General features: G+C 43.6%; 1 protein-coding gene across 1 annotated transcript in view; it reads right to left on the reverse strand.

Moving 5' to 3' along the window:
* The window catches only part of NMT2 (N-myristoyltransferase 2), a 31,110-nt gene extending 18,531 nt beyond the window's left edge, over positions 1 to 12,579 (reverse strand). Inside the window, exons 1-2 of the mRNA XM_065832232.2 lie at positions 12,421 to 12,579; positions 4,301 to 4,436 (exon numbers count right to left, since the gene is read on the reverse strand). Coding sequence (XP_065688304.1) covers positions 4,301 to 4,436; positions 12,421 to 12,530 — 246 coding nt within the window. The 5' untranslated portion in view covers positions 12,531 to 12,579. The remainder of the gene's footprint in view (positions 1 to 4,300; positions 4,437 to 12,420) is intronic.
* Positions 12,580 to 13,743: the final 1,164 nt, after the last annotated feature.

A 13,743-nucleotide genomic window follows, 5' to 3' on the forward strand; every position in this document is an offset into this window, starting at 1 on the left:
CATTTGGATGGGCATCTGCCTCTAGTATCCTCAGCCACAAAAGGAATAAGACTCCCTGCCTGTAGTTCAAGCAGGTAATCATTTTCTATTTGTAATTAAAACTTGTACTGCCTAAACATTAGGTAATTTCTTTCATTAGTGTAACTATTACAAAAACTTTACCTATGAGCATGCTTTAAACACCTGCCATCTGAGTAGCTGTGAATTAACATATTTACACACTTTAAAGCAACACTATTGCAGCATAAAAAACCTACCCTCTTTCTAGATCCAGATTGCAGTGACACAAGTTACTTTTCTCAAATAAAAATCAACTTTCCTATTACACAGTGGCCTGATACAAACACTTCTAATGCCACTAGATAAATTCTGTAATCAGAAGATTATGAAATCACACATAAAAACTGGCATGCTGTAATTTATTTTGCATGTTTATTTTAAGTCTCTAATATTTTTTCTACATTAAGAAGAAGAAAACAGGAAAAAAAAATACATATATATATAAAAACTACATTCTGAAAAGGTCTTACTAGCATATGTAAAGTACAAAGTTCATGTCCCGATACTAAACACAATATGGCCAGGGACATCAGGAGGAATCTCCGTTCAACATACTCAGAGATCTACCTAGCTAAGTTTACTTTCAACTCTTTCTGTTTTCCTTTAATGGAAAGCAAGAAAAACCTACACAGAACTTCACACGAATTGAAAGAAGAATGATTTTCTTTAATTTCAGTTGGGGGAAATATCTCCTCACAGCACAAGACAGGCACCGTTGTACAACAAGGCAAAGGTAGGCAATGCTTTTTGTGCCCTCAGTTTTGGTGACAAGATCTGAACTCAGACCTTCAGTGTCCCGGAGCCTTGTAGCAGAGTTTGTGGGATTCCCGTGACCCACAGCAGGAAAGGGAATCGGGGACCACTGAGCGAACTCATCATGCACAGGTCCGTAAGACCAGACCGGCTGCATCTGAGGGTGCTGAGGGAGCTGGCTGATGTTACTGCAACTAGCATTGATCAAATTTAAAAGGCTACAGCAATTGGTGGAGGTTTCTTATAACTAGAAAAAGGGACATGTCACACCCATCTTCAAGAAGGCGAGGGGGAGGATTTTGAGAAATCTGGGGCCAATATTGTTTAATTATCTGGATGTGACAAAGAGTGCTTTCTCTGCAAGTTCATAGGTGATACCTAGTTGGGAAGAAAGTTTGATATGCTAGAACACAGAGCTGCTATTCAAAGCTACTTTGACAGGCTGGAAACAGATACTTCATGAAGTTTGACAAAGGCAAAGTCCTGCATCTGGGACAGAAAAAGCCCACACAATGGCAGAGGGCAGCACGGAGTGGTCAGGAAGCCAGAAAGCTTTGTAAGCGGTAAGCTTTGCAGAAAAGAACCTGGAGGTCCTGGTTGGCAGACCTGAACATGAGCCAGCAGTTTGCTGGCTGGCAAAGGACAGCTGCACACTGGGTTGTACCAGTAAGACTGGCCAGCAAGTCTTGCCCTTTGTCTGGCACCCCTGAGATCACACCTCACAGTTTTGGTTTCCCCGTTACAAAGAAAACATTGACACACTGGTGCAAGATCAATGGAAGGCCATGAAGATGACTGGGGAATTGAAGCACATACAAGGAGAGGATAAGAGATCTTGGTTTCTCCAGCCTTAAGAAGATAAGGTTAAAGGAGCAGGAGAAATTTTACTGCTGCCTAACGGGAGGACGTAAAGGAAGCTGAGCTAAGTACAATGAGAGGACAAGTAACAATGGCCATGAGTTGCAAACCGGCAAAGTACATTCAAATATAAGGAACTACTATTTTTTTTTAACCAAAGGTGCAGTCAAACGCTGGAAGAGGTCGCCCACAGACGTTGTGGACTCTTCATCCTTGGAGACCAAAGAACCTGACCTAGGCCTGAGCACCCAGATCTAGTTGAATCTGTTCTAAGCAGGAGGTTGGTCAAAAAACCTTCAAAGGTCCCTTCCAATTGAAGTCATTCTGTGACTATGCTGTGAAGGCCATTGGTGACTACAATAATGACTGATAATATTGCAGACCAGGCAAGCTTCATTTGTGTTAGTGCGGTCAGTCTACACCAGTGGGACTTGTAATGGGGAGAGATCAAAGTCTTCTCAGATAGACCGTGAAGTGTCCTAAAGGTCACTGTAAGCATATAATGCTAACAAGAATTTACTGCTGTGGTTACAATCATGCTACTTTTCAAAAAGTCCAATATCATAAATAAGAGAGGGAGAAGACAAGCAGACTCACTGTTCTGTTTTCCTCAGACCGGTACAGCTGTTTACAAACTCATCCAACCACAAAATCTTTTTTCAAAATCATTTTCAATGAGTTCAGAAGCCCCACTGAGTATTACCTGATGATCCTGTATATATTCTGTTACAGGTAAGGTATACAATGTAACTTTCCTCTGAAATATTTTGTAATCCTCTTTTCAAACAAGAGCAAGCAAATGCTAAAAGCCTCTTGCTGTAATTCATTTCACATAGCACAAGGAATGCAAAATCTAAATATCACTTGGGTAGCAGAGAAAATAAATAATACTTCTCCACACTGATCCAGATCAGCAGTCTAAGATGCTTTCAAAACATTTAGAACGGGAAAGTTGTCCAAGACAGAAAAATGCATCTACTTATCTATGTGTACATTTGGAACACAGCAGAGAAGGTGAAAAAAACCGAGCCAACACTGATGCATTTGCAACTAGAGAAAAGTAGAAGCCATATAAGAACAGTAAAACACTTTAACTGCCTAGAGTTTGAGAGACTTAAATAAAGGCTTTTCCTTTATAGCAATAAAAGTGAAAGTTTTGGATCATTGCTAACAAACTGGCTAAACCACTTGTGGCAATAATCACAGACTGTCACTATGAGTACACAATTTTGAACAAGGATAGGCTTCCACATCTGTAAAACACATCACACCAGAGAAATGGTGTGCAAGACTGCAAGGTGCTCAGAACTAAAATCTTGCACATGAAAACAAAACAAGTGAAGCAGCTTTATTTTAATGCAATTAGAGGCAACATATGGAACAATAGGTTTGGTCAGCAGGGAACCAAGGAACTTCCAGGATACTGCAGCAATAAACTATGTCTTTAGGTTAATATTAAAACTGACCTTACTCCAATTGTAAAAGAATTTGAAGTTAGTTGGTTATCGCTTGCAAACAGTCTTCTTGTATTAGTAATTCATGCCATGTGCTTTATAGAAACACAGTATCAAAACATATGGCGAGATCCTAAAGTACGTGAGATCTCTCTACATATTTTCAAGTGTCCTGTGTGCCAAATGTGCTCATTCAAAGCAATGAGGGTAATGCAGAGAAGATCTAGAGGGACAACATGAAACCTATCAGTATGGTAACAAACAAGAACACAACTTTTTCCCTAAAATAAGTTGGTAACCCCAATGTACTTCACAAATCTTAAAGGATGAATAGTACTACTAGAGTAACGGTGTAACCTTCTCCACATTACTCTGATAAAGCAAATATAACTACCTCAACATGCTCAATGGTCCATAAACTTTCTTATAATCATGTTATAAACTTCAGTTCTCAGGCTCAGATTTCTCTTGAGATAAAAGCTGTAGATTAAAAAGCCAACATGCCATCTTATTCGTTGTTCATTTAGAACACGGTAGTCAAAAGCACATAGACAATGCTATTTTATCACAAAGCCCACAAAGATTGTACATCCTGTTATGTAACTTTGCACTCTTATACACAGCAGAGGCCTTTCAGGTGGCAATAAGTTTCTTTAGTCTGTATCTCCACGCTAGTGATTACCACTTTTTATGTAAAGTGACATGCTGCTTGTTTGCCCAAAAGCAACTCTGGTTAGCATAGCAGGAACACCTTCCCTCCTACTGCTGATGCTCGACAGGAGACAGCACTGTGCTGTGCAAGTTACTGAAACTGCACTAAGCCAAGTTCAATGGTGGTTAAACTACAGGCAATTCATCAAATACAACATCTATTTAAAAGCATTACCACTGCAGATTAAGATTCCCTGCAAAGAAGCTGTCACTAACCTGAGTTCTATCTGCTGGAAAAGAAAGACAAAACACCTCCTCCTCTGCTTTTCTCACAGCACACCACCGTGGTGGTGACAACGCTCCAGATAACTTCATACAGTCTGCAAACACAGGTCTCACTTTGCTTCTGCCTCTATTCAGGGCAGTAACCATTTGCTTAATTCTGACACATTAACATAGAACTACCAACACACAAAATGAAATCAGAAATCAACCATGAATTAAAAAAGGAACCAGGCTCTCACTTTTGAAGGCTGCTGAATTTTAATCTCCTGGGAGTCAGATGCAGAATCTGATTTGGTGCCTCCAGAATTTGGTTTCTCCTTTTTTCTCTTCTGCTTCTTTTTCTTCTTCTTCGCTCCCAAATCCCCTCCAGGACTTCTGCCAGAGATTCAGAGAATGTGCAGTAAGAAAAATCAATACCACCAAGCTTAAAATTAAAAAAAAAAATAGCATTTTAATATGATAATCTAACAGTAGTTAGAATGTGAATAAAAGGCTGGGAAAGGAAGAGGGGAACTGAGAGAACTGATGAAAAACCTCTTGCAAGTGCTTTCCAATTTGTTTTGTACTCAGACCCCTGCACAACCAGGCATTTCCACACACCGTTGTCAAATTGTGACAGTATATAACAGCCAGTGCTCTTTTCCAGGCTATTACCTGGCACACACATCAAACAACCAAATTCAACAGCTGGGAGGAACTCAGGAAAGTGCAGGAACTGGGGAAAGTAACCTCCTTGGAACTTTGATAACTACTAGTGGCCCAATATATTTTCCCTTCACCCTCAACCATCAGGGACATCTGAATTTGAGAAGAATCCAAACAAAAACATCCTGTTTTCAAGGAGTTTTGTTTCTAACCTAAGTAGTGATGGAAGTCTTGCTGAAATCTCAGCAAGAAACAACACAAAACGAATCAAATATTTGTTCTTTAAAACAGTAAGTAGAATGGGGTCAACTTTATTAAAAATAAAAATAAAGCAAAACCAACAAAGCATACATTGCACTTGCAGATTCTGACATATTTTGACTATTGATAATACCACTCCTTTCTTCTTCAAGGAGATTCTAATTTGACAGATAATCAAGATATAGAATCAAGATTAGATCAGAATTTGCAAGTGTGGGAGGTGCTGGCAGCTCTCAGACGGAAGGCAAACAAGGAGGCAATGAGTCAGTTAACAATGAATCCTCCCGAAGAGGTTAATCTCCCAGCAAAACTACACTCTACATAATGGAGCTCAAGACAGACATTGGGGTTTGGGGGGCTTTGGTGTTTTTCACTCAAAAAGAGTCAGTGCAACAACCAATTGTTTATTTTAATTCTGGAGGGGGAAAAAAAGAAAAATCGATATGATACTGGCAAGCCCAAAGAAGGAGAACTGAGAAGAAGGTAAGTGAAGTTATTAAGGTTTGCAAGGGCCATGTTATTCACTGTAACACATTTTCAGGATTACGATGTCCAGCCCTAGCATCTATACCACCCATGCCAGAGCTGAGCGGGCAAGAAAACACCCAAATGTCCAACCAGGAGGCCAAAAGCCTGCCATTTGTCAAACAGGCAACTCAACAAACACCTATTTTTGTGAGATCATTACTGTTCTCTGTAACAGCCTGCAGTGAAAGATCAACCCTGAGAAGTCCTTAACATTCACAGTAACACTGGGTTAAGTTATGCTCCCAGAAAGAGAGGAGAGAGTTATAAATGCAGGACCCTCTGGGATGGAACCAAGGAGTTACTCAAAGGACAACAGTTTCTTTTGCAGAACGAAGATATTGCCTGACCACCGAGACAGTTCTGCTAACAATTTCTACACCCTCAATTTAAAATAATCAAATTTAAATCTATTTGAAGGCCTGTATACCAAGCTGACATTTTTCACTGAAGCTAAACACAGAACAGACTCAGAGGCCTGGCAACAGGTTATAAATATGTGAGAGTAAAAAAAAAAAAAAAAAGGTGTACAAGACCTAGGACTTTCTACCACCTATGGCAAAACTGAAATAAAAACACCAGGGGAAGTGATTTCACCTTTGCTAGGATTAACTTAATCAGGTACTCTTCTACTTCTTGAACTGTCCGTTAACTTTTGCCTTTTCCTCTTCCTTTTCCTACAGCAAACAAATGATGCCGCTGTGTCCCTGAGCTGACTCCCAAGGGCTCTTGTGTTGAACATGGGTCTGTGAGGAGTTTCAGCAAACACCGTCCTGGAGCAGCCATGCTCCGCCAGCCACGAGCCCCACGCCGCCCCCGAGCCGCAGTGGTGCAGCTCTGCTCTTCTTGCCTTTCACAGGACCTGGCCCTGCCACACCACTCACCGGGGAATTCTGCTCACTGGGATTACCTGAGGGTCAATGTTTTATTTAGTTTGGTGAAATAATGAATCACTGTACTCAAAAAAAAAAAAAAAAAACGGTTGGCAGCTATGGAGAAAAAGCAACTTTGCCAAGCTTTGCTAATGTTAAGCTAGGTAAACTGTACTTCTACCAGGATAATCTTAGTCTGTTCTTTGACCAGCTCAAGGTCTTTCTCATAGAAAGATGCTTATTTTTTTTTAGCTCAGAAAAAGAAAGGAGAGGACTAAATTGCTGTGTTTAAAACTACTTATTTTTAAAAATCTTCTGAAATCCCCATCCTCAGAGCTTATGACCTTCAGGTTTAGAGTTTTTGCATTGCCTCTTGCAAAATAAATATTGGTATCTTTGTCTGACAGGTTATCCAGGGATCATTCAGAGCAGTTATTTATGCACAGTCTCCTGCTTGGGTCAAGTCTTTTTTCACTGTTTTTTTTTTCCAAGTATTTTTTCACTTTTACAGTCCACAGAATGTAAAAGAGATTTAAACCTCCACTTCTCCTTCAACTCTTCAGGCATGCCTGCAACCCAGAGGTTTGGTAGCAACCAACACGCAGAAACTTCTACTGAGTAAACAGGTTTCTCCAACACAAGTTACAACCAGAGATACCAAGCAAATTAGGGCAAAAGCAAAACCAAAACATCTCAGGATTTTTCGTGCTTCTCATACTCCACCCTGGAAAATGCCAAAAGGCTCTAAAAAGTGGGAGAGAATAGCTGGGAAGGGAGGAACTTTGTTGCTCAACTTGTGGTAATGACACTGAACGTGACCGCATAAAAGGATATGCAAAGGCAACGAGATTAAAAGCAAAGAGTCCTATGAAAAGCTTTCCTCTTAATTAAACATTCTTGTGCAGTGACTTCAGACGAGTTCTGCTTTATCTGGTCAGGTACAGCTATATGATCACACTGCAAAATGTATCTCACTCTTAGAATTTTGGCGGGGGGAGGAGGGGAGATGGAAATTCCCACTTCTAAGAAAGCTGACCTTTTAAGTGTGAAATCTCTTCTGCTGAACTACCATCATACCATTGAAGAGACACAACTCAGAGCGCAGGTCCCACGTGGGAAGCAGGGCAATGACATGCAGCTCAGGTTGATGCTACATCTGGCTGTCAGGTCAGGAAACATAACCTTTTCACACACCAGATGAACATATCTGCCCCAGTCCAGCCACCATGTAGACCACAGCCAGTTATACTGACAAAAAAATTCAACGTTAGGCTCGGGGAAGATTTTGACTGTGTCAGTCTAGTAGAGACACACTTATACCAGGAGCATGTTACTGTCAGTACTTTACTGACAGAAGGGCAAGCCTACACACGGAGGCTGAGGCGTACCTGAGCATGGACGTGGTCTAAAGGTATTTTTAACTGCATCCGCAGTGATGGTTTTGTCAGTCTGATGAATAAGAAAGAAGTGAGACCAGCACAAAAGTGATGTGCAAATCAAAATTCCGCTGAGGCAAAAGAAGAGTCGGAAGATCTCATTCTGTCCCAAAAAGACTTAACCTTGCCACAGAAACAGGCTGTGGATATGACTGAGACGGTCACTTGGGCTCACAGTTTCATGATTTTGTCTGCAAGATACAAATGCCAGCCCTTGATCCCACCCACATGCCTTTCCACTTATGTACACACATCTGGTGTTTTGCATAAATGCGAAAAAAAGACTTCTGCTTCTCCCTGCACGTGCTGGCGTTTTTTGTTCATTTGGTTTGGTGTTGTTTTTTGGGTTTGTTTGTTTGTTGTTTGTGGGGGGTTTGTGTTTGTCTGTTGGTTTGTGGTTCTGTTTGTTGTTTTGGGTTGTTTTGAAAACAAAACAAAACAAAACAAAACAAGACAAAAATCAACCAACCACTGAAGGGAGTACTGTGGCAAAGGCAGATAAACTTACTTTGTGAAGCCCTGAGCAAAATCATGAAAAGCTGAGATGGATAAATCAGGAGAAGCCTGACAGTTACTCTACTCAGGTGGTCAAACTGATTCAGATCCCTAGGTTTTTTTAAATTATCTTTCCCACTTAATATTTGTCAATGTTACTTTAATTGCCTTTTTGGACACTAAATTCTGCTTTACCAGAAACAGCTTTTTGTAATACCAAAATCCGTTTTAAATTACATTGAATGGTAAGTTTAAGTTAGCAATTTCTCAAATTTAAAACCAAACATCTACTTCAGATGTTTATTTTTAAGCTGCAAAGGCCTGGGCCCATGTGGGATTTCTGCCTTCACAGTATTTTTTCCCCTCTCTGTGAATAAGAGAGGTTGCAAAACCACATTTCTGAAGATGTTATATAGATCTTTCTGATCACAAAAATCAGATCTCATTTATATGGGCTAGACTCAAAAAAATTTCAAAGTAGTATTATTTACAGTAGAGCTGTCCTTGCTTCATTAAGAAAATGGAGGCTTAGATGCAAAGTGCTTTCCCATTGCTGTATTAGACTACCATCACTTCCACAGAATAAGAAGGTCCTGACCAGAAGGGCTTGTGTCCTCCAAATTCCACTTCCTAACAAACTACCACTACTAACAACCTCTCTGGACAAAGACTTCATTCCCATAAATTTCAGTACTTGGAAATAAGTTTTTTAGGCATGAAAGCCTAATAGCAATGCCTTTAAACCTAACCCATCAGCTATTCCTTAAAGCTCTGCGTGTTTCTTCTGCCTCCCCCTCCAAGTCTGTAAGGCTGTACCAAGATGTAACTCTCACCTGCTAAAACACAGCACTGCCTCCAGCACTTTAAAAAGATACTTTTTTAATCTAAAAGTAGTGTTGATTATGAAGTTGCCATTTGACAATAATCAAAAGGGTATACTACTAAAACATTCAAAGTAAATAATTTCTGAGGGTTGGTGGAGTTGTTTAAAGGTCATAATTTTTCCTCGTCTGGTTACTATAATAAACCTCCTGTGCCCAAAGCCTTTCTGCCATTGAGCATAAAGAGCTATTTAGAAAGAACTGAGAGACCTTACAAAGCCAGGCTCAGCAGGGTGGATTCAGGTGCAATAAATAATATTTTTCTACATACACAGTAACAAAGCTATTCTGTAAACAGCACCTTATTATGAAACAGAACAAGTACAGCATAATGCATCTAGCAGAAGCAAGCTGCAGACACAGAATGGGAGAACAGCAATGAGTCACACAACATACATAATCCTGCATCTAAAAAACAGGAGCAGAAGCAGAGGACAAAGACATTTGCACGGTCGAGAGCTATAAAACGGTATTTTCTGCTGCAGTAATTTATGTGCTCAGGCACATAAAAATAGGAAATTAAAAAAAAAATCAAAATTATACATCAAAATTATACAGACTGTGGTTTTTTGTGGTCAGCTTATACGGAAATATTTTCACAAATGTCAAGAAACAGCCTGAAAGTAACTTCATTTACAAAGCAATCCTACAAGAGACTGTCACACAACACACACAACACATACTCTACCTACTTCTAAAAACGTGAGGTTAAAATAGCATAAAATACTGATGGGCAGCAGTGGAGACCATTCAGAATTCAGCAAATCAGTTGACACAGTCATAGTCTCGAGTATGCTTGAGATTGCTCATAAATTGCTTACGTATATAAAACCTAATCTAAAAGCTCAAAGCTAATTTTAAAGCTACTTCAAAAATTAATATACCATTGTAGGGAGAAAACAGAGACTAGTTAGGCTTTTATTACCACGGGTTAATGTCCCAGATGAAAAGTAGATCTTTGTATTTTCTGTAACGTAATATTTTTCTTTTTATTCGATGGAATTTGTTCAGATACTTCAGCCTGCAGACAAATAGTAGCAAACAAGAGTCTCAAAGACTACAGGAAAATAAAGTAATTCAGAAGTCAATATTAGACTTCATGCATCAGAAACATGATAGAAAACTGATACTAATACCTAGAGGCTTTTTCTGCTGGAATGCTCTACCACCCATTTAATTAAACTTCATATTACTTGGAAGCATTCACTTTCTTATTCAAAGATTAATAAAGCAGCTTCTTTGAAATACTCACTAAAATACAGCTGTGATATTCATTGAAAACCAGTTTTGGGGAGAATGGTGTACAGCCACAGTACTTGTCCCTCAGAGCTCAGCAAGACCCAAGTTGGAGTAAAGCAGCAAGCAGCGACTCAGAACACACCAAAGTGCAATTCTTTGCGCCCTGGCTGCTTCTCACCCGCTGCTTCTGCACCCGCTGCCACCGCAGCCCGAGCGTGTGGCCGCCAGCCTGGCTACGCTGCAGAGGGCAGTGACCACTCGGTCCAGCTCACAAACAGGAGAGGAAACTGTAGCAGGAGTAGATACGAATGAATTCTAGACAGGCTATCAAACAATCTTGCCTGGCATGTCAGGTTGGCTCCTATGAAGTACAATGAACATTCTCTGCTCTCAGCAGTGTTAGTTTTAAGTATTTGGGAATCATCAACTGTAGCATATTTACACAAATAAACATAACAAAAGCCCCAAGATAATAAACGCTGTTTTGTCCCTTTTTAATACCTCAGATTTATATTACTGTAATTATTTTTGACACAACTATTTCAGCATGCATGCCATGAATTCACTGACAGAGCAGCGAGCATAAAAGTTTTCCCCTCTCCTGCCTTTCAGACAACTCAGTCACCTAAGTCTCTTAGATTTCTCTTACCACATTTATGATGCAGAGCTGTTTGTTGCCAAGCAAATCCAAGGGGCAGGAAACGACAAACAGTGTACATCCTCAAACATCAATCACCTACAGAAACGCTCTCAACCAGATGAATGAGAAATTCATGAGGAAGATATTTGTGTAAGAGTGTACAGATTACCCTATTTCTATTTTAGGTTACTCCAGCCATTCCTAGTTGCGACAACAAAGCATTTTCTCTGCAATCATGTTTTCTAACACCACCCCCCACCCCCCAAAAAAAAAGTAAATTTAAATGAAGTCGATTTTTAGAAGACATTCATCCCACCTCCCTGTCCCAAGAGCCCCCAGCCACAGAGCAAGTCAGACCCTTGGCACCTTGTGCCAGGACGGAGCCAAACGCCGCCCGGGTGCGAGGGCTTTACGGCAGCTGCCTCTCCTGTCAGCTCGCCAGCAACTGGAGACAGCGCCTGATCTGCAGCGTGGGAAGATTTAAGATGCAAGGCTGGTGGAGAAGGACCTACAACCACAACAACAGCGTCTGCTCCAGCTCACGCCTTGGTAAAACATGCGCTCTGGTCTCTGCAGCGTGGGGATTTAGAGGTAATATTTCCTTTTTGGACAATGGGTGATGTTGAGGATCAGTGTCTGCACTACTGACGGACACAGATGATGCCCGGACAGGTGCGCAGGTCGGGTGGGGAGCGTGTGCGGGGTGTGAGGGGGGGACCGGAGGGACCCGCTCCGCTGGAACCAGCCAAAACAAGCAGGGGAGCACGGGGACACTTCCCCAGAGCACCGTGAGCCACTACGGCGTCTTCCTAACAGGGAAAAACAAAGCAAAACAAAACAAGAAAAGCCCCCAAATCCTGAAACAGCATAGACAACAAAACAGGATCTACCCTCGCTTTTAATGCCCGCTTTTAAGGCCCGTATCCGGCAGGGTAGCATCAGACCCTCAGACCGCGGGCCCGGCCCCCGCCTCTCCTTTCGGCAGTGGCCGCCCCCGGAGGGACGAGGGGAGCCGGGGCGAGGGGCCCCGAGCCGGCGGCACCGCAGGGCGGCGGGTCCTGCCCGCCCGCGCACGCTGCCACCCGCGGCGGAAGGCGGCCCGGGGGAGGGTGCAGACAGCCGCCGGAGGGGCCCCTCGGCCGCGGCCGGCACCCGCGCAGGCGCCGCGGAGGAGCAGCGGGCCGGGTCGGGCAGGCCGGCAGCGGCTGACAGCACCGCGGCTCGCACGCCCTTGCGCTCCACTGCCCGCCCCGGGCCCTCTCCGGGCGGCGATGGGAGCCCGGCCCGGCCCGCCCTGCACAGCGGCCGCAGACACGGGGTCTGCCTCCCCGAGCTGTGCCCGCCCGGCCCGCAGCGCGGCCCTACCCCTTGGCGTGCTCGGCCTCCTCCTCATTGTCGCCGTCTATGCCGCAGGTGTCCTGGTCATCCAGCTCCAGGCTCTGCTGGCTGGCCGCAGACTCGCTGTCCTCCGCCATCACGGGGGAAGGAGGGAGGGAAGGGGGCGGGGGAGCCTATGAAAGGAACCGGGGCGCACGGGCAGATGCAGTCTGGAGGAGCTCCCTCTAGCTGTTGTCCTCCCCCGTGCTGCCGGAGGAGGCGGAGGCCGCCCAGCCGCTCCCGCGGGGGACCGGGGTGGGGCTGTGCCCTGCCCTCTCCTGACCACTTCTTTCCCTCACTCCCGGCCGCCGTCCATCCTCCTTTCCCCCGACATCTACCCGCGCTCCTTGCCTCCCTCGACCCTCATGTCCCCTCAACGGGTCGGCGCTGCTTCGTTCGCCAGGGAGGCCCGAGGCGCGGGCCCGGCGGTGGCCTCACCGCGGCTCGCAGGACGGCCAGGGCCCGCTCGGTGGGGCGGCCGCTGCACGGCCTCGGCAGCACCGGAGCGCGCTTTGCCAGGTCCCCGTGTTTTCTTCTCACACCATGAATACTTCGACGGCAAAGCTGCTGCTGGCAGACGGTGCCGAGGCCGCCGTGGCCATCCCCTGCACGGCGGCGGGCTCCCGCAGCCCTTGGTGTTTTCCCGGAGCCTTTTGTATTTCTATAAGCTTCATGCTAGAAGAACTGGAGTCAAACGGTAATGACTTGAACCCAGGAAAACAACGAAAGAGAAACTTGAATTAATTATTTGAACTCTCATGATTTCCAGGGTCATATCAATAATTCTGGATGAGATTCAGAATTTCTGAGTGCCTAGTTTAGCAGTGCTGCCAAGCATCGCATTAATACAGAGGAACAGTATGCATCAGTTGTAATTTCTTCTTATCCCCACCACCCTCTTGAAAGTCATGTAAATGTGAGGCAGATACTGCTTCCTCCCATTTTGATTTAAGGTGGTGATTTGGATTACTTTTTCTGATTTTCGATTTAAGGTGGTGTAATGATAGATACTGCAGGTGATATGTCAAGTAAAAGATCTCACTAGCCGAGCAGAAGACAGATAGATACACCTCCAGCTGTGCTCTCAATCAAACTCTGAACCTATGCGTGTTGAGTACCAGCTCTGGGCCACTCTATCCCACAACACGTGAGCTGCCACAGGAACTTGTAATTCAAATGCATCGGATTCTCAGCAAGTCAAAGGCAGACAGTATAATGGTAAAAAATCAAAAGCCCAGGTCATCCTGACAGCTACATTTCATCAACAATGGTTCTCCTAAACTGCCTCCCAGCTTCTCTTGGTCTAGCTAA

The sequence above is a fragment of the Patagioenas fasciata genome, chromosome 2 (genome assembly GCF_037038585.1).
Source record: "Patagioenas fasciata isolate bPatFas1 chromosome 2, bPatFas1.hap1, whole genome shotgun sequence".
Taxonomy (NCBI): Eukaryota; Metazoa; Chordata; class Aves; order Columbiformes; family Columbidae; genus Patagioenas; species Patagioenas fasciata.